The sequence below is a fragment of the Quercus robur genome, chromosome 2 (genome assembly GCF_932294415.1).
Source record: "Quercus robur chromosome 2, dhQueRobu3.1, whole genome shotgun sequence".
Lineage (NCBI taxonomy): Eukaryota > Viridiplantae > Streptophyta > Magnoliopsida > Fagales > Fagaceae > Quercus > Quercus robur.
Window position 1 is genome coordinate 29,052,908 of NC_065535.1, and position 20,440 is coordinate 29,073,347.

Below are 20,440 nucleotides of genomic sequence, written 5' to 3' on the forward strand. Positions count from 1 at the left end.
AAAATTTATATGATTTTTTTTTTTTTTTTAAATTTAGATGAAATTAGGTCTTCACGTGATAATTGAGACAAACACCCACATAAAAGAAAAGTGATTTATAATCAATTTCATTAAATCAAATTAAAATAGTGAGTTAATATAAAGTTATAAGACTCAATTCCAGCTTTTTAAATTTCTAGAAACAAATTGATTTAGTTCAAATACCCCCTTCCCCTCTCTTTTTCTTTTTTTGGTTTAAGTATTTTGTTTAAAGGCTTTTGGTGTAAATATTAAGCTCTATGAGAACAGAAAAATCAAAGCAACCGATATTAATTTCCAACATAGTTTTCTGTGAGATTTCCCACCTTTTGGGTTACTTCCTAAGAACATTCAAAACTCAAGTCCAGAAATTTCTTCGGTATGATTGGGCAGGCATCCAGTCAGATTCAAGTAAGTCTTATACTATTCAAGAACATTATCTTTTTTAAGATCATAATGTCATCGATTGAGTGATCTTGACCAAAACATGTAATGATAGAGGCGGCTAGAGCATGCCAAGTCACTCATGGTCTACCATTCAAATGCAAATACAATCAGTTTGTTGGCCAATAAAAAATACTTACAATATCTAAATAGGAGCCAGGATTGTATTTGAACTCAATTATAGAATGCCACATGCAATGAGGATAAGCAGGGATGTGAGATTAACTTTTGGATAACTATATAATATACCACTCCAAAAAGCAGACCAGAAAACTAGGACAAATAGTAAGGGAAAGGCTCAATAAAATAAAATAAAAATAAATTAATTAATTAATAAAATAAAATAAAATAAAATAAAAATTAATTAATTAATTAATTAAATTAAATAAAATAAAAAAAGAGGCTAGAGAATCCCTATCCAATTCCAGCTCAATAATAGAACAAAAAACTCATGTCCTAAAGGGTATCAGGGAAAGCAACGGTTTATTCCTTGATATAAAAGGACAAGCCAGAAACGTCCCTATAGCAACATTGACTGTGAAGATTTTATATCTAATTACTCTCATAGTAAATAAAGGATGTGCAGACACAATTTCCATCCAATGGTTAGAGAAAAAACTGTTTGGTTGGAAATGCCATCTAGTGCTCATTGTTCACAACAGTGCAGAACAAATGCAATACACCAACTGGGTGCGGTGTACAACATGTCAACGAACACTACCTTAAAGACAAAGATGAAATTGACATTTTCATGTTGATGAGATCTATTGCAACAAGATGTCACACACCTAATATACTAAGTATCGCATTGTGGCATGTCTAGCTATGCTCTCAAGGTGAATGACAACTTGCAAACTGATAAGATAGAAGATAATCTAGACTATACTACATCTTTAGTTCATTCATTTCTGTAAATTCATTCTTTTCATCAACATTTCAAAAATATGGTTCAATGAAGGTGTGCCTGCCGGGTTCCAGTGACAATACATAACACTAAAGTTTGATGACATTTAACTTATTCAGTAAATTTTGTTGTACACAATTTTGATAGCAAGACTATATATGAATAGATTATATTTATGTGTGTGTAAGAATGCTAAGCATCTGCTAGCTATACTTCTACACTGTGCAAGCCCTCTGTAGATTGCTGTGCATCTACTGAATTACTATGTGATGCAAGGCCTGCTACTCTCTCTAGATGCTGAAGGTAATCCATCACAACAGGATCAGTCCAAGGAGCTCCACATGGAGCTTCATCACCAGCAACCCACCCTAAATGGCCACCTTTGGGTGTCACTATCAACAAACAGTTTGGATTTTCCTACAAAACACCAATGGATATACTTAATTAAAGAATAAAAACAATAAAGAAAACAGAGAGAAGAAAAACACAGGAAAGTTGCATTTTCTTTTTAAGTGGAAGTAATAGGGAAGCACAAGCCTGGTTAGATTCATGTGATCCAAAGAATATCTTTAAATCAAAGATTACAAAAGAACTCACCCATAGATTGACAGAATCATGGTATATATCAAATAACAACATGGCAGTCCTTAATTTTACAGGTGACAATTCAAACTCCAGCATAGGTCTATTCCTTAACTTTTTCCCATTGTTAAATAGTCTCTTTATAGTTTAACCATGTTGCATGGAAAACCTCAAATGCAGCAAACTGTAAAATAGTTAAGCAAGAAAAGGCCCACAATACACCTCCAAAAAATTTATCTTTCTTTCTTTCTTATCCTTCTCTAAATTTCAACAAATTGGGGCAGGCTAAATATCACATAGGAGCATTTTCAAGGTCTCCGTAGCCAATTTTATCTTCTTTCCCCAAGTTTGGAATAGATCCTTCAAGGTTATTCTCCCCAAACAAAAGTTATTTTGTTATTTTTTTAATATTGCACTCCAAGCATAATGAATCAAGCAGCAAGAGAAAGGAATTACATAGGACAAAATGTTCCTGTGGGAGAACATGTTGAGTACTTGATATGCTTAATGAACTTTGACTACTCACAAATTTTTTTTTGTATTCCCAGGAAATGCAGCTTATAATGACAAATCATCTGGAAGTTCTTTTTTTCAAGTTTCAGGAATACAGAGAGGAGGTTCGTAAGATGTTCCTTGGTCGGGAAGTCACTAACATAATTAAAAATTACTTTAGCAAGTCATACGGAGCAAAAAGATAAAGTCTCAGCTAGTATTATGGTAATTTGGCAAAATCTATATAAGTTTTTTGGGATCCTGTAACCTAGTTTTAGAATGGTAGGCAGTACATAAAAGAGTTATAACAATCAAATGTTGGTTGAGCTATCTTCTAGTGGGTATCAAGATGATGAAATCAAATTGAGGTTATTTTAGTTATTATAAAAGCCAGAGGAATACCAGCATGACGAAGTTGATTCGGATGAGGAATGCATTTTTTTTTTTAAATCTTATTGGTAACTAACACACACATCTGATGGTCAAGAACCACAACCTTCCCAACCACCTTGCTCTTACAAGGGGAGGAGGTGTCATTTGAGTTAAATCTCATTGATGAAGAAATGCAACATTTTATCTAAATTAAATTACAAGCAGAATAAAGTGATCAACAATCTCCACAAAACATGGAAATTATGCTTACATTCCCAACTGATCAATAAAAGGATGATTAAATAACTTCTTAGGATTAAGAATCAATGTGGTTGGAAATAGGGCCTATGGGCTATGTAGTATTAAGGGAATAAAGTAACTTTTGTACCATAGTAATTTGAATAAAATATGACCCTAGATGAAGGCATGAAGCTAAAATTGGAGAACAAGATTTTGCAGGAGACCTTGATTCATAAGGAAAAGGCTTTGTGTAGTTAAGATGATAAACAAACTTGAAAGCTGTTAGCCACCTTAGGAATAAGGAACAAACCGTGCCTTAAGAGATTAATAAATTTTGGTATATTAGTATACAGCTTAAGGGACTAGGGAGCAATCCACAAACCTTGATATCTTCACGAGGGATTCCCCTAGCAGGAGCAACTGGATCATTTGCTGCCTGCAATTAACTGAACATGTAAATATATAGCACATGCTGAAGATTGATAACATGATTCTTAAAAGCTTCAATATATTATGCCACATAAGAAGTCAGCAAAAACCAATTAAAGTATAGCATTTAAATCTTTTGCTTCCCTTCAATTAAATCAGTGTACTTCCAGATATTAGATGTAGCCTAATGAAATAAGTGCCAAGATTGCCACACATTTTAATCATACAGTTTTGCCAGAATAACTTTCATGCCATGCATATCTAAAAGATTGCAAGTCCTATGTTATGCCTATGATAATGGAAAAATCCAACACTCATTTGAGGGGTATACTAATAATATACACGCATAATTTACTATATGCAGAAACTTATAACTTCTCTCTCTCTCTCTTTGTGCGCCTCACCAGACCACTGAAACAATGAATTGAAAAATTCAGTGAACAGCATATTTTTCTTTATGCTTTTTTGGTATTATGTAATGCACAACTCTTGAAAACCATGCAATATATGTCAAATGTAACTTCTATCGGATCACACAAACTGGGATTGATTAACAGACCCAGTACTTAAAACCATAATTTCAGACTACCTCACTCTTGTTCTACAGACTGTCTCAACAAACAACATTTACCTCTGCCTAGTGCTTCAATAAGGAAGACTTGGCCAATCTTAGTGGCAAATTTAGGATGAGGTTAATCAAAAAGATCACTGATACTCTCTTATCAGCCGAATTCAATATAATGAAATGGAAGAACAAATTCCCTGTTGCCAGACCTCATCATTACCCAGGACAAGTGGAGAGCATTAAACCAAACAGTATGTTTGTTGTGATTCAAGACATGAATATCAGCTCTAAGGGACAGCCGATGTGGCACTTCAAAACATGCATAATACATATTATGAGTGTATTATGCATGTGCACAAAGAAATCATTCCAGCTGAAATAGAAGATTGCAATAATCGGCCTTTTATGCTGAAATATATTCATTGTTCAAAAGGAATCTCCTCCTCCCATATGTAAAGAGTGAAGGGTGAGACAAAAGGTTCAATATCATGCAGGTGCATGTGTAATGTATTTATCTATCAGGAGAGAGAGAGAGAGAGAGAGAGAGAGAGAAATTATCAAAAAGAATTATAAAATTCATATGCACCAAAAGATGACCAAAAGTGCAAAAATTTGATCTGCCAGAGATGCTCATACAGTTCAACATTAAACATGAGGTTCAGGAAATATGATTTTAGAGGTGTATGATAAGTGGTAACAAAATTACCTGAATGCAAAGCAAAGGTATTCCAACATGTTTTACTGAGTCTGAACTATTAGAATTGGAATAGTAGTCATCCACTGACTTGAAACCAAATGAAACTGCAAGGTTTATAAGAGGTGACATATTCTTATAAGAACATGAAATACCTTTATATCCATAAAGGAAACTTCACTTTCATGTACAAGAAACACATACCACGGGTTAGTGCATCATCAAAGTACCTAACATACTTTGCATTGGCTGCTAGTTGGATATTGAATTCACCGCCCATGTCTTCAAAGAGAAGAGCATGCCTTCAGAAACAAGAGATTTCAGATGATACTTTCTATGAACACAGAAATCCATTTCAAGCATATATAAATTGATAGAACATAAAAGAAATTTAACAAAGTATTACTTCTTGAAAATTTTGCGGAGAGAACTTGCGAGAGCTTTGTCATAGAAGCCATAACGGAAGTCCTCACCTGAATTGACCAGATTGAAAGGATTACACAAGGACACAGCACCAGAAAGAGGGCAAGTATGAGATTCCTGCAAGCAACACATCATAAAAATATAAATGAAAAAGAAGTAGATTTGCAGTAAAGTGGAAAGAAGCAAGCAAAACAATCCAGTCCAAGAGTGGCTCCTTACAACCAGACCAATAAAATATAATATTCTTCTCCAGAAAATGATAACTTTAGGCTGGTGATATTCAAAGTCACATGAGTGTAATTAGCTCAGCTCAAAACTCAACATTTTTACTTTTAACATTCCATTCTTCAAAGGTCCCACAATATCAGATTTTTTGACCAGTGATTAATATGAAACAATATAAAACTAAATCTAAAAATGTGAAGTCGTTTTCCACTAGCCCAAACTCCTTGTTGACCTCGCCATTGTCCTTTAGAGCCTCCAAATTGAACTATATTTGACTCAGAACAGATACGTGGCATAAATGTAAACATACAATCTAGTACTATTTCTGAATAGAATAGGTAGCAAATATGTGACAGGGGAACAAGTTGAATGCACCAAAAGGAAATTAGGAACAAATTAAGGCAGTGAGTGAGAAATGAACAGATCCGCCTATGATCTAATGGAAAATATCACCTAAGGTAGAGCATAATTGGGGAAAAAAAGAGAGTCAAGTATTCCACCTCATTTTTTAGATTTTTAAGGAATTGATGAGTTTAGTAGAGCAGAAAATAACAGAATTTTACAACAATAAGAACTTGTTACAATTTTCAAGCTTAGCCTCAAACTATCATTATGCAAAATTAAAACCAAATTCACATTTTTCATAAGCTATTACTTATTAGTCATGGAATAAAAAATAAAGAATGAATTTAAGAAAGCAAAACAGTTGGTACAAGAATATATATTTATTTAAAACACTCAGCTAAACACAAGGTATACGGACAACTTGGTCTCCCAAAAAAAGGGGGGGAGTTAATGGGTTATCCTACCTCGCCCAAATAACGAACAAGAATGTTGGCTCCCATAGACCAACCAACAGCATATAAATTAGCTTTTGGGTATGAAGTCGCAACATGTGCCACTACTTCACGCATGTCTCCTGTAAATGAAGCTGAAAATAACTGCATCAACAGAGTGATAGTTATCACGTATACTATAGAAGCCTCTCAGAAATCAAATATTGTATGTATAATTTCAAGCTCGGAACAGTAGCAAAAAAAAAAACAGAGTCTTGCACTGCAAGTATTACCTGAGGAGTGGTGACAGGGCTATTGCTACAACCTCGGTTATTGAACACCACCACACGCCAACCTTTAGTTCTTGCTCTAACCAACATGTGCCTCACATACGTGTTCTCACTCCCTCCTGCTAAACCTGGCTGTAACCATCCATTATAACCACGGAAGCTAAATAAGTAAATGCCAAACTTCTATTTTGATCTCTCAATTATGTGTTAAAGCTGAAAGTAAATTATGAAATCATATAAATCACAGCTCCTTTGAACTCTTTCTTCTTGTATTAGTAAGGTTTAAACTAAACTATAAATTGAATAACTGGATTTGTAAAAGCAATATCACAGAAATCAGTAAGTGTGGACAAGGGATTGAATTAACACAATCGATAATTAAGCAACAAAATTGAACTCTCTCTCTCTCTCTCTCTCTCTCTCTCTCTCTCTCTCTCTCTCTCTCTCTCTCTCTCTCTCTCTCTCTCTCTCTCTCTCTCTCTCTCTCTCTCTCTCTCTCTCTCTCTCACACACATATATATATATATTTAAAGCCAAAACTCAGAGAAAATCCAATTAGTTCTCAAATTGGATTTCAATTGTGGGCTAATTTTGCGTCATGTGCTTGGATGCACGGACATAAATACAGTTAAAGGTATGGGTACAGGTACGATTTGACGACACGAGCAATTTTTAAAAAATTATAACATGATACGGCAAATTTGACAACGTTACGATACGGGTACAACATGGCTATGACACCTCAAATGAAGTGTCCGTGCATCCTAGGTCATGTGTCCCAAAAAATTTTCTTAATTTTGGTGCTTTGAAATAAATGATATGTTTTGGTAGAGCAGAAAACGATTGTAATTCTCTTGTATAGTTTAAAGATGACAAACAAAGTTTATCCATAATTAAATGAGACCAGAGATAATCTATTTTTAATGTTTTTTACTTTTTCTTTACTGTCCTCTATTCAAGTTCAATTTTTTTTCCTTAAAATTTAAGAAGTTACAATTTCATCTCGAAAATTAATATATCAATTACATTCTCCCTTACCTTTTTAAAGAAATTGCATTTTGATATATAGAGTACACAGTAGAAATTATAATTTCAAATACAAAATTATAATTTTCTCTAAACTTGAGAACAAAATTAATAATATACAGGACAAAATAGATATTGTATGAAATACACTCGAATTTTGGCCACAGTTTTCTTTTTTTTCTAAAAAACATCTTAAAAAATTGGCATGAAAATTGAAAATAAGAAAAAGTACATATGGGTAATAGGAATTTAAATGAATAATTAGATACTACAAGAACGGCATATATGTTAGACCTTTTTTTTTTTTGTTGAGAAATAATAAAAAGTAATGCTCGTTTTTATCATGTTTTCAAGCAAAATAACATATAGAATTATTTATTTTATATCATATTGTTACAATTCAAAATATAATATATAAATATATATATATATATATATACATATAATACTAAAATACAATAATCCAAGTGTATGAGTGAGTTGGCACAATAAACAATCATAAATATGTGAGTAACATTTTCGATTAGATAATAACACTCGAGAATTCTATCCAATCATAAAATATAATAAATATAAATAATGACATAACTTCTCAGTTGGCACATTAAACGATTATTATTATAAATATAAATATGTTGATAATTTTATGGTACACATCTTTTTTTTTTTTTTTTTTTTTATGTATTATAAATATCTAATCTTAATCATTTATCTATTATTATAAAATATGTATTATATAGTATAAAACACTATATTCTACAATAACCAACTTAAATATATTCACACACTTAAAATTTAATATAATTTAATTTTATCTGTATCCCCCAAAGTAAGGTGACGTAAGGATTTAAAGTTTACCCATCAATGTACCACATTTTAAGAGAGGTACTTAAAAAATTTAAAACTAAGATAAAATAAAAAAATTATCTCAAACTTTCAATTGCAATTTAGTATTAAAATAAAATAAAATTCAGTTTTTTTTTTTTGAGAAGGTTATATCAAGAACTGAAAAGAGTAAAAGGTAGCGGTAAAAAGAGTAAAAATGGGACTTACCAGTAAAATGAGGAGAGGAGAGTCGGGCGGCAAGTGACGGTCGTCGCCGGAGACCCAATCGAGTGCGACGGTGCCGTTATCTTTGGTGCGGATGCACTCACGGCGGAGCTTGACGTCAGGGAGGGACCGAAAGTAGGCGGCGTAGACGGTCTCCACGTGGCAGTTCCACCCGATTAAAGGAAACGGGTTGTACGGAATTCGGGTCAGGGTCGAGTTGAGAGCCGGCAGGACTGACTCCATTGCTCCGCCTATAATTTCCAGCGTCCGATGAGCCTGAGCCTCGTGGTGGTGCTGCTGACTTGGCATTTCGGTGACGTGGACGGCTGAGATTTTGTATGGGATTTTGGTTTTGGTTTTGGCGTTGATTCGGGAGAGTAATTGGTTTTGAGGAAATGTGATTGGTCGGTGATTGTATAACGGAGTCACTGGTGGGGCCCTCGCCATTTTTACCGCGCTTTTTTTTTTTTTATGGGAGTTTTTTTATTTTATTTATTTTGGGAAAATTTAATGAAATATGATTTTTTTTTTTTTTAGGAAAATTCCGGTAACACGGAAATTGTTACCAAAATTTTCAACGAAATTGTATATTTTTGGGCCTGTTTGATTGAGAAGTTTGAGTGTTTTTAATAAATGTGTTAGTGAAAAAATGTTTTGAAATGTGTGTAAGGTTGTTTAAAATGTGAAAATGTGTGATAGAACTTGCTCACCAAACAAGATAATAAGATAAGTTTGTGAGAGAATATATAAATTTTTCAGAAAATTTAGTGACACCAAAATTGTTACCAACCTTTTTATTGAAATTGTGTAATTTTTTGTGTGGCGATAGCTCTAATAAGATAAGTTTGGGAGAGAATATGTGAATTTTTCAGAAATTCTGGTAACACCCAAATTGTCACCAAATTATTTTTTTTATTATCAAAATTATGTTTTTTTTTTTTTCTTTTTTTTTTGTGTTCTGATTTGTATAAATTTATGTTGTGATGGGTTCTGGCAAGATAATTTTGTGAGAAAATATGTAAATTTTTCAGAACTTACTGTATGAGAGTGATCGATAGATCGACGGCTATAAGTGGCAAATTCCCCTTTGCTGCAACAGCATTCAGATTTTAGAGTTGGCAGTGTTTGGTGCTAGAAAGAGAGCGATTGCAAAGTTAAACAGATCCACAGTCTGATAAAATTGGGTCTGGGTCTTGAATATATATATATATATATATATATAAAACAAGTTTCAGACTTTCAAAGCTCAATGTGACGGTGGTCTTATATTTGGTTCTATGAGTGCAAAGTGCAATTGGCACTAGTTTTGGGATGTGGTTGGTGAATGGCTCCTAATTTGGCAAAGATGCGTGAATGAATTGGGCAATGTGCTGTCTGTCTGTGCTGCAAAGCTCTGATTTGCCAACTTTGTCCTACAAATGATGGCATATCGTGTGAACAACTTTTTTTTTTTTTTTTTTTCTTGCCTAATATAAGTCCACCTGCCCCCAAGATATTGACTACTGACTTCACCGACCATCCATATTCCATATCTAAAATGTTAAAAATGTTAGTTATTACGACTAGACAAGGAAAATCATTGACGTAATGAATTTCTCAATAGAAAAAGTGCTTGCGTTTTAAATTTTTAATCTTCCAGATATGAAAGAAAAGTTTAGATGTTAGTAGGATGATAAAGATTGATCATCATAGAACAAACACCACAAATTTCAAATCTTATCATATATATATATATATATATATATAGAAAAAGCCTAAATGCCTATGTCTTTGAGATAAACAAACTCAAGTGACCTTATAATGGGTCCATTTGGATTGAGCTTATTTTTGCTGAAACTGAAAACTGAAACTGAAAACACTGTAGCAAAATATTTTTTAAATGTGTGAATAGTACCGTGGGACCCATTTTTAATAAAAAAATTGTGAAAAGTGGAATTTGTGAGTCCGTGAACAGTGCACAAATGCACTGTTCACAGTTGAAAAGTCAACCTATACGGCTGAACAGTAGTGAAACGCGAAAAAAAAAAAAAAAAAAAAAAAAAAAGGGACGCGTTTACTGTGTTACTGTAGCATGGGTCCCATGCCCAAAACGCAGACGCACTTCAGCAACAAAACGTCCAAAGCAAACGGGCACAATATATTGTAAGATAAACTTTTAAGACATTACAATTTTACATGTAAATATTCTAAATTTTTTTTTTTAAATTGAGTTTAAATTCTACTGTCATATATTTAAACTCTCAATTAAAATTTTGCCAAATCATATTTTTTTTGAATGATAGAATTGTTTTTGTTGAGAAACAATATCTATTTAAATAAAAATTATAATAAATAGTTCCACATACAAACACAATCCTAGATTCATAAAAATATCTATTAATAATTACATAATTATATTTTTAATAATTTCATTTAAAAACACAATCATAATTGTGGGGGTCAAGATCTCAAACACAAACAAATATTTACTATATATGGTCTAAGTTAAATGACTTGCACAACTAATTTATCATTAAAACAAGGTAAAAAATCCACAATAAGAAATTCAAACAACTGATTAAGCCAGAAGGAATAAAGATAAGATGTTTTATTTTATACAAATTGTTTTCTTGAGGAGTAGGGAATGAGCAAGAAAAGGAAAATACAACATGACTCTCTTCCCTCTATTCTAGAGTTTCTTATTTGTATTTTTTGATCCTCTTTTTCTGTTGCAACCTCCTCTTCTTTTATAAGCCTTTTTGGAGATACTTGTCTTATTTTCCATTGGTTCTCCCCCATTTTCATCACAAAACAAGACTTTTTTTTTGGGGGGGGGTGGGGGCGGGGGGGGGGGGTGTTTTTACTGTTGTTGTCATATATGTATTTAATGTGGAAAAGATTATGTAGAGAACCTCTCATTAATGCGGACATGACGATCTCTATGATTCATATCCCTTTAGGGGGTTTCCCGAGGTATATCTGGTAAAAGCAGTATTTCAACTAAAGAGGGGGATTGGTTCCCCGAGAATCTTCCTTTATCCATTATAGGGTCACTTGCGTTTATGATCTCAGACAAGAGTTTCAGTATCGGTGGCATACCTAGACTTTCGCAAGAGCCATATGAGTATGTTTCCTTTTATTACTCATAGAGATGGGTCTAGCCAATCTTTTCAAGTATGATCCTCCAAGCCCTTTGGGCATCGGTTCGGAATTGAGTTCATCCCCCCTACAATAATAAATACCTTTTTTTTAGAAAATAAATATCTATTAATAACTACCATAATTATCAATTTCATATAAATGTCTATTTGGGAATAGTTTATTTAGTTGAAACTAAAATTTTTTTTACTAAAAGTACTGTAGATAAAGCTAAAATATAGCTAAAACAATATAGTGAGACTCATGAATAGTATCAAAAAGTACAATGAGATTCATGAATAGTAGTAAAAATAAGTTAAATAGTAAAAAAAACAGGTTTTTTAAACCAATGTCAAACGCACACTTAATATTTTATACACAAACACAATCAAAATATATGTGTATTAATAATTATTATAATTTTCAAATTTTATATTTATATACAAATTAAAGATAACATCATTCTTAGTCTAATGATAAAGAGCTATCATTTGGAGCGGATACAATAGGTTGAAACTCTCTAAAAAAAATAACATCATTTTTTAGATAAAAATATAAAATTGTGGGGACCGGCCCAAAATAATAGGCTGGCTGGGCCCTGGGCCCGTCCGAGGATCCATCTATCCGAGGAGACGTCGTGGCCCAAAATCCCTATCCAGACCCGCAGGGGTAAAGATAACACGTCCGAGGAGTCATTCCTCCTCGGACGTTCCAAAAATCCAGATCAAAAGTGCATCCCAGCTACTGTAGTCTCCCTTCCAAGCACGTAAAAAGAAAGGAAACCCCAAATATCTCAGCAAAGGCTGCCACCACCACATTAAATGCACCATAGCTACTCTCCTGGCCGCATTAATGAGGAGAATACCCCTAAACAGTGCCACCTTAGTCACAGCAACTCATAAAGAACTGATAAGGGTGTCTGATGTGACAAGTGCTTAAGTGGGGGTTTGGATGATCAACAAGTGTAAAGCCCAGATGATAGAAGAGGGTCTATATATGTAAAAGTCCCCCAAGAGAAGGGGACGAGAAAAAACAGAAGGAGAGAGAGGAGAGAACATTGTAGAGGTTTTATTTGCATGAATCTGTGCCCGTTAATCAAGTTGGAGACCATATAATCTGAGAAGGATCTCTTTTCATTGTTACCTCCTTTTGTTCTTGTTTCTGTGTCTCCTGAGTCCATGCAACAAACCGAATAAGCTAATTGGAACCAAGTTCTTTAGCCCATTCTCTACAGAAATTCATTGTGTGGGACTTTTTGGGCCAAGACTTGACCAACAAGGATCGGGTCAACTAAAATCGTGTCCCTACAATTGGCGTCGTCTGTGGGAAGAACTAGAGTATCAGTAAGCACAACGGTTGAGCATGGCAGAACCAGGTCCACACCAGGAGAATCCTCACCAAGTTAACCCTCAACAGACAGAACCCGTTGAGTCCCAGTGACAAAATAACCCTGCCAACCCAGACAGCAAAAGGAATCGTGAGGGAAGCGTACATACTACCTAGATGAGCCAAAGTCATACCCAAATAGGTAGTCACGTATCCCAAAGGCGAAACAGTCATCAGGCCATGCAGCGAGAGATAGATGACCTGAAAAGGAAGTTGCGACATGCGCAGCGCAAGCGATCTCCCTCCAGTTCAGATGCGTCCTCTAACGAGGAGGACGTGAGTTATCGACAGAGATCGAGAACACCCCCAAGTGAAACATTTTCTTGCGAGAAGGAGTCTCGCCCTGTACGAAAGTACGAGAACCCATCCAGCAAGGGTTTGGGAAACGATGCTATGAATAGGGCACTAGACCAGATTTCAAGATCACCCTTCATGTACAGAATTGAAGGGACTAAGTTGTCTCACGCTTTAATCAACCAACGTTCGCCATCTACAACGGTCGAGCAGACCCGGTGGAGCACGTGAGTCAGTTTAACCAAAAAATGGCTATCTACTCGCAAAATGAAGCCCTAATGTGCAAAGTCTTCCCTTCCAGCTTGGGACCAATGGCGATGAGATGATTCAACAGCCTGAAGACAAATTCCATAGGTTCATATAAGCAGCTCACTCAGGCTTTCTGCTCTCGCTTTATTACGAATAGCAGGGTCCCTTGACCCTTAAGTTCGTTGTTGTCCTTATCCATGCACGAGGGAGAGACCTTGAAGGCGTATTCGGATAGATATTAGGAGATGTATAACGAGTTGGATGAGAACCATGATGATGTCGCTATCAGCACATTCAAAAGCGGTCTTCCCACCGAGCATGGCTTAAGGAAATCTCTCACTGGTAAACTAGTTGCCAACGTTCATCAGTTGATGGATAGGATCAACAAGTACAAAAGGGTGGAAGAAGATCAGCTACAAGGAAAGGGAAAGGAGAAGATCATTCCCCCTAAGGCGAATGATTTCAGGTCAGAACGATATAACCACAACCAGCCGAGGAGAGATTTTTCGAGACAGGCCAGACAAAGTAACATGCAAACGGTGAATGCCGTGTCCAGAGAGCCAGTACAACAAGTGCTGGAGAAAGTGAGGAACGAATCCTTCTTCAGATGGCCGGGAAAAATGGCCGGAGACCCTTCAAAACGTAACCAGAACCTGTATTGCCACTATCATCAGGACCATGGACATACCACTAAGGATTGCAGGAATCTATGGAATCACCTAGATCAGTTGGTCCGAGAAGGAAAGTTACGTCACCTTTTACACCCCTCGAGCGGTCATCCGGGCCAGGCGATGCAAGAGCCTTGAAAAGATGTATCCTTAAGACCCCCCACAGGAACGATCCATGTTATCCTCACCGCTCCAGGAAGAACCGGGTCGTTTCCTTCCAGGGTGTTGTCTGTGGCTCGGCTCTCCGCCGAGGACAGGGGAAGAGAATTTAAAAGGTCTAAAAAGAGAAGCTCGCTAATATTAGGATTCTTGGACGAGGATAAGAGAGGAACTATCCAACCTCACCACGATGCCTTAGTGGTTACGCTGAGAATCGGAGGCTTCGATGTGAGAAGGGTGCTGGTAGACCCGGGTAGCGCAGTAGAAGTAATGTATCCTGATTTATACAAGGGGCTGAACCTGAGGCCAGAGGATTTGACGGCTTACGACTCTCCCCTTATCAACTTCGAAGGGAAGACTATCACGCCAAAAGGGCAAATCAGACTACCCATACAAACTAGATCAGAGGTGGTGGAAGTGGACTTTATCGTGGTCGATGCCTACTCGCCCTACATAGCGATAGTAGCCAGGCCATGGATCCATGCCCTAGAAGCTGTATCCTCCACACTTCACCAAAAGGTGAAATACCCGTCCAGAGGCCAAGTAGAAGAGATTCGTGGAGATCAGGCCATGGCCAGGCAGTGTATGGTGGCCGCCATCTCGCATCGGTCCACTGCCGAGTCCTCGGCCTCTGAGAACTTATAGCAACCAGCCACCTTGGCAGAGCAGGTCGATGAGCCAGCCGAGGAGAAAAGGTGTGAGAGTTTAGAAAAGTTTGCCGTTGACAATGACCCCGAGAGATTTTTCCAGGTCGGCTCCGAGTTGCCTCCTCAAGAAAAAGAGGAACTGGTTGGGTTTCTGAGAAGAAATATCGATGTGTTTGCATGGGACGCATACGATGCCCCAGGGGTTGACCCTAGCCTTATTTGTCACCACTTGAATGTTAACCCATCTTCCATTCCAAAGAAGCAACCACCCCAACGTCCCTCAAAGGAACATGCCAGTGCTATTAGAGACGAAGTGATGAAGCTGAAAAAGGCAGGAGCCATTAAAGAAGTTTTTTACCCTGAATGGCTGGCAAATACGGTGGTGGTGAGAAAGAAAACGGGGAAATGGCGAGTCTGTGTGGACTTCACGGACTTGAATAAGGCATGCCCGAAAGACCCATTCCCTTTGCCTCGAATTGACCGACTGGTGGATGCAACTGTAGGCCACCCTCGAATGAGCTTCCTGGACGCCTTCCAGGGCTATCATCAGATACCCCTTGCATTAAAGGATCAGGAGAAGACGGCGTTCATGACACCCATCAGGAACTATCACTACAAGGTAATGCCTTTCGGACTGAAGAACGCAGGGTCAACTTACCAAAGAATGATGACCAGAATGTTCGAACCACAGCTGGGCAAAGTTATTGAAGTCTACATAGACGATATGGTCGTAAAAAGTAAAATAGTGTCCGAGCAAGTAAAGGACCTGGAGATCATCTTTGACATCTTAAGAGAGCATAAGTTGCGGCTTAACGCTTCCAAATGTTCATTCGGGGTCGGGTCTGGGAAATTCCTAGGCTATATGGTAACTCACAGAGGGATAGAGGTAAGCCCAGACCAAATCAAAGCGATTAATAGCCTACAGGCTCCTCGAAATCCGAAAGAAGTACAAAAATTTACTGGCATGATCGCAGCATTAAACCGGTTCATATCACGATCTGCAGACCGATGTCGACCTTTTTACCTCTTGATAAATAAATGGAAAAGGTTTGAGTGGTCGGAGGATTGTGTCCGGGCCTTCCAGCAACTCAAGGAATACTTATCACGACCACCCATCATGTCTAGCCCTGAGGTAGACGAGGTACTGTTTGCATACATAGCCGTAGCCCCTCATGCTGTAAGCCTGGTACTGATACGGGATGACAATGGGGTACAGCGACCAGTGTACTACGTGAGTAAATCATTACATGAGGCCGAAGTGCGATACTTACCATTGGAGAAAGCAATTCTGGCAGTAGTGCACGCCACACGGAAGCTCCCTCATTACTTTCAGGCACATACGATTATTGTTTTAACACAGCTTTCCCTTCGGTCGGTGCTCCGAAGCGCCGATTACACAGGAAGGATCGCCATGTGGAGTGCGTTGTTGGGTGCTTTTGACATTAAATACATGCCTAGGTCTTCTATCAAGGGTCAAGTCCTCGCTGATTTAGTCGCAGAATTCGCTGAACCCTCTATAGAAACAACAACCGAGAAAGAAGACATGGATGGAAAATCCGTTGGCACAATCTCAACATGGGAGACCTTGTGCTGGAAAGTCTACGTGGATGGCGCGGCCAACCAAAGAGGATCTGGAATTGGGATAGTTTTAATATCGCCTGAAGGCATTGCCATTGAGAAATCACTAAGATTTGGGTTCTCGGCTACAAACAACGAGGCCGAGTACGAAGCCTTGCTTCAAGGGATGATGATGGTTCAGAAATTGGTTGGAAGGGCAATGGAAGCGTTCTCGGACTCCAAATTGGTCGTGGGCCAAGTGATGGGCGAGTTGGAAGCTAGAGATGCCCGAATGCAGGAATATCTTGGCCGGGTCAAACGTCTGCAGTCAGACTTTGAATCCTTTAACCTGACGCATGTTCCGAGAAGCAAGAACACACATGCAGACTCCCTAGCCACTCTAGCCACATCCTCTGCACATGACCTGCCCAGGACAATCCTTGTTGAGGATTTATGCCAGACAAGCTCCACTAGAGGAAAGAAAGCTCAGGTCCATCAGGTTAGAAAGAGTCCTAGTTGGATGGATCCTATATTGAACTTCTTGAAGGGCGATACACTACCAGAAGGGAAACTAGAAGCCGAGAAGATACGGAGGAACACTCCTCGGTTCTGGTTATCGGAAGACCACAAACTATACCGGCGCCCCTATTCTGGGCCATACCTATTATGTATACACCCAGAAGAATCCGAGTCCTTGGTTGAAGAGTTACATGAGGGGATTTGTGGAAGTCACACCGGAGGAAGATCGCTGGCGCACAGGGCACTTACCTAAGGATACTGGTGGCCGAACATGCAAAGGGAGGCCCAAGAATATGCAAAGAAGTGTGATCAGTGCCAGAGATTCGCCCCAAATATCCACCAACCCGGAGGAGTCCTTAACCCTCTCTCCAGCCCCTGGCCGTTTGCTCAGTGGGGTCTTGATATTGTCGGTCCTTTCCCCAAAGCGGCAGGAAATAAGCGATACATAATAGTCGGGACTGATTATTTCACCAAGTGGGTGGAGGCTAAACCTTTGGCCAACATCAGGGATGTGGATGCCAAGAAATTCATTTGGAAAAACATTATTACACGCTTCGGAACTCCACACACACTCATCTCGGACAACGGTCTCCAATTTGATAGTAAGAACTTCAGGGAGTACTGCTGCGAATTTAGGATCATTAACCGGTATTCCACTCCTGCCTACCCTCAAGGAAATGGGCAAGCCGAGGCCGTAAACAAAGTCATAGTAAGTGGTCTGAAAAAGAGATTGGATGATGCAAAGGGGAGATGGGTGGAAGAGCTCCCGCATGTTTTATGGACTTATCGGACGACGCCGAGGCGGTCAACGGGTGAAACTTCCTTTTCAATGACTTATGGGGCCGAGGCCGTACTCCCAATCGAGAATAGCGGCGAAAATGGCCAACTGGCCTTAAAAATGAAACTATCTAGTTAGTAGGCTCTCCTTAGAAACATATTTCGTTTATAGCATCTCGAGCCTTAGAGGCTCGATTTTGGTCTTAAAATCGAGCCTTTGGGCCTCGATTTTCTACTGTGATCTGGCCTGTATGGGGTGGAATGGTCCAGCTGGAAATCGAGTCTTTTAGACTCGATTTCCACGTGGATCTTGAGTCTTAGAGACTCGATTTCCAGCTGGAAAACGAGTCTCATAAACTCGATTTTTGAGTACAGTTACTCTCTTGTTTTAATCGTGTCTGATGTCTGGTCATGTCAAGTCCCACAGCTCAGCTGGTTTTGTCTGGTCTGGGGTTTCTCAGGAGTCAGCCTTTGCAGTTTGCACATGCTCACTCATTGTAGGTATACATTCAGTTGTCTGGCTTATAGGTATACATGCTAGCACCCACATCCTTCCTCTCACTCATTTTCATTTCAGCATAAAATTTATTATCTGGCTGTGCTCTTTTACTCTCATACAAATCTCACCCCATTACAAACTTCAAATCAAACTCACCCCACATCCTCATGTCAGGTAAGGTTTCTCAATCTCTCTAATTAGTTACATATATAAATATAATATATATATATATATATATATATTTATATGTGTATTGTTAGGTTTTTTTATGGGTATGTGTATCATGACTAATTTTTTTGTTTGGTTTGATATTGTTTTTTATATTTTTGATAGAATGATTTGAAGGTTTGTAATGGGGTGAGTTGTGTGTTTAGTTTTTTTTTTTTTTAGTATAATTAATGATTTTTTATTTTTTATTTTATTTTGGAAACAAATGATAATGATTGGGTGTGTTTGTATGTGAATATGCAAATGTGGGGTTTGTAAGAAGTTATATTTGGTAGTGTATATATTTGCTAGGATTTTATACAAAGTAAAAAATATATTTAGGTATATATTTGTATTGTTAGGCTTTTATCATGACTATTTTTGCAAGTTAGTGTATATAATTTGCTAGGATTTTATACAAAGTAAAAAATATTGTAGATATATATTTGTATTGTTAGGCTTTTATCATGACTATTTTTGCAAGTTAATGTATATATTTGCTAGGATTTTATAACAAGTAAAAAATATTGTAGATATATATTTGTATTGCTAGGCTTTTATCATGGCTATTTTTCTTGTTGTTTGGTTTGATATTTTTATTTATATTAGTTAGAGCTGAGTTGAAATTTTGTAATGGGGGTGAGTTTTGTTTTTAGTTTTTTTATTTGTTTGAGTACGAAATGATAATGATTGAGTGTGTTTGTATGTGATGTGGGGTGAGTATATGCAATTGTGGGGTGAGAATTTGTGATTTTTGTACTTTGAGTAGATAGAAAAGGTTTTGTAATTGATGTTAAATGAAAGAAAAAAATATGTCGCTAACATATTATACTTGACTCTTTAATAGGTTCACAACATCTGAAGAATATTGATATAAATGTATACTACGGTGGACCCCTTAACAATCCTGGGGGGATTGAGGGATTTCCATTTACAGGGCCAGGTATCCAATGCTACCCCATGATGATACGTCGTAAGTTGAAGACGTTGAATGATTTGAAGTTGAAAATAATGGACGAATTGAATTTGAACTCTGCTTGGTATGACATCAAGATTATTTATTGTTACCCACAAGAAGTCCTACATGAACGGATAAATTACGAGTATATGGCGATTAAAGAAGACAAACATGTGAAGATGATGTTTAATAGGATCCAGAAAATGCCCTAAGTAAATGCTGCTGAGTTGTACATAAGTTCAGAGCCGCTTGTGGAAGTTGATACTGAGATGGTGCAACAAACAACTACGTCTTTACAATTTACAGCCCTTGATGATGGATGCACTGCAATGGGAGGGTATACAATGGGAGATTATATGCTCCCATCTCAAGATCATGTTGTAAATACTGGTGAAACCCTCCATTGTCAAAAGACACATTTAGAGGAGGATGACGAAGACGAAGACGAAGATCATGCTACGAATGATGGTGAAAGTATTGATGGTGTGGATGAGTACAAAGAGAGGATTGAACAAGGCGACCTTGAGAACGATGTGGATGACCATGAAATCGTTCCCCATTTTGAAGAGGAAAATATGGAGTTCCATGATGAAGGTGATGCAGACGATGATATTGGCATCTAGCGTGATACAAATACGACCACTGGCTACAGACCTCCTGCTAACTCATTCTACGCAAATACTTGGGAAAATATGTTTGATCCTTCACGTCTATTAGAACCATTTGTTTGTACTTGGCAAGATGGGATGCATTTTTGTAAAGGGTTGACTTTTGCAAATAAATCGGCGGTGAAACGTGCATTGACAATATACGCAGCAAATGATAATAGAAATTTTATAACCCGGAGGTCGAGCACCACAAAATTGTGCGTCG

General features: G+C 37.4%; 2 protein-coding genes across 2 annotated transcripts; one reads left to right on the forward strand and one right to left on the reverse strand.

Annotated features, from left to right (window-relative positions):
• Positions 1–1,338: 1,338 nt before the first annotated feature.
• LOC126713213 (embryogenesis-associated protein EMB8-like) lies at positions 1,339–9,759 on the reverse strand. Its single transcript, XM_050412909.1, has 8 exons — positions 8,534–9,759; positions 6,458–6,586; positions 6,198–6,329; positions 5,147–5,280; positions 4,945–5,042; positions 4,753–4,847; positions 3,435–3,488; positions 1,339–1,783 (listed from the first exon to the last, which is right to left on the reverse strand). The coding sequence occupies exons 1-8, from the start codon at positions 8,975–8,977 to the stop codon at positions 1,574–1,576; spliced, it is 1,296 nt and encodes a 431-aa protein (XP_050268866.1). The 5' UTR covers positions 8,978–9,759; the 3' UTR covers positions 1,339–1,573.
• A 4,914-nt stretch (positions 9,760–14,673) lies between these two features.
• Positions 14,674–20,190, forward strand: LOC126697195 (uncharacterized). The gene is made up of 5 exons (XM_050394083.1): positions 14,674–14,922; positions 15,073–15,492; positions 15,589–17,275; positions 19,457–19,552; positions 19,811–20,190. The coding sequence occupies exons 1-5, from the start codon at positions 14,674–14,676 to the stop codon at positions 20,188–20,190; spliced, it is 2,832 nt and encodes a 943-aa protein (XP_050250040.1).
• Positions 20,191–20,440: the final 250 nt, after the last annotated feature.

Excerpts from the sequence above, each read along its gene's own strand:
- LOC126713213 (XM_050412909.1), bottom strand. The coding sequence starts at position 8,977 with ATGGCGAGGGCCCCACCAGTGACTCCGTTATACAATCACCGACCAATC. Across the intron at positions 4,848-4,944 it reads TGATGATGCACTAACCCGTG|TTTCATTTGGTTTCAAGTCA; the intron begins GTATGTGTTTCT and ends TAAACCTTGCAG. Across the intron at positions 1,784-3,434 it reads TCCCTCGTGAAGATATCAAG|GAAAATCCAAACTGTTTGTT; the intron begins GTTTGTGGATTG and ends GGTGTTTTGTAG.
- LOC126697195 (XM_050394083.1), top strand. The coding sequence starts at position 14,674 with ATGTATCCTGATTTATACAAGGGGCTGAACCTGAGGCCAGAGGATTTG. Across the intron at positions 15,493-15,588 it reads ACTTCACGGACTTGAATAAG|GGCTATCATCAGATACCCCT; the intron begins GCATGCCCGAAA and ends GACGCCTTCCAG. Across the intron at positions 19,553-19,810 it reads ATTTCCATTTACAGGGCCAG|AGCCGCTTGTGGAAGTTGAT; the intron begins GTATCCAATGCT and ends ACATAAGTTCAG.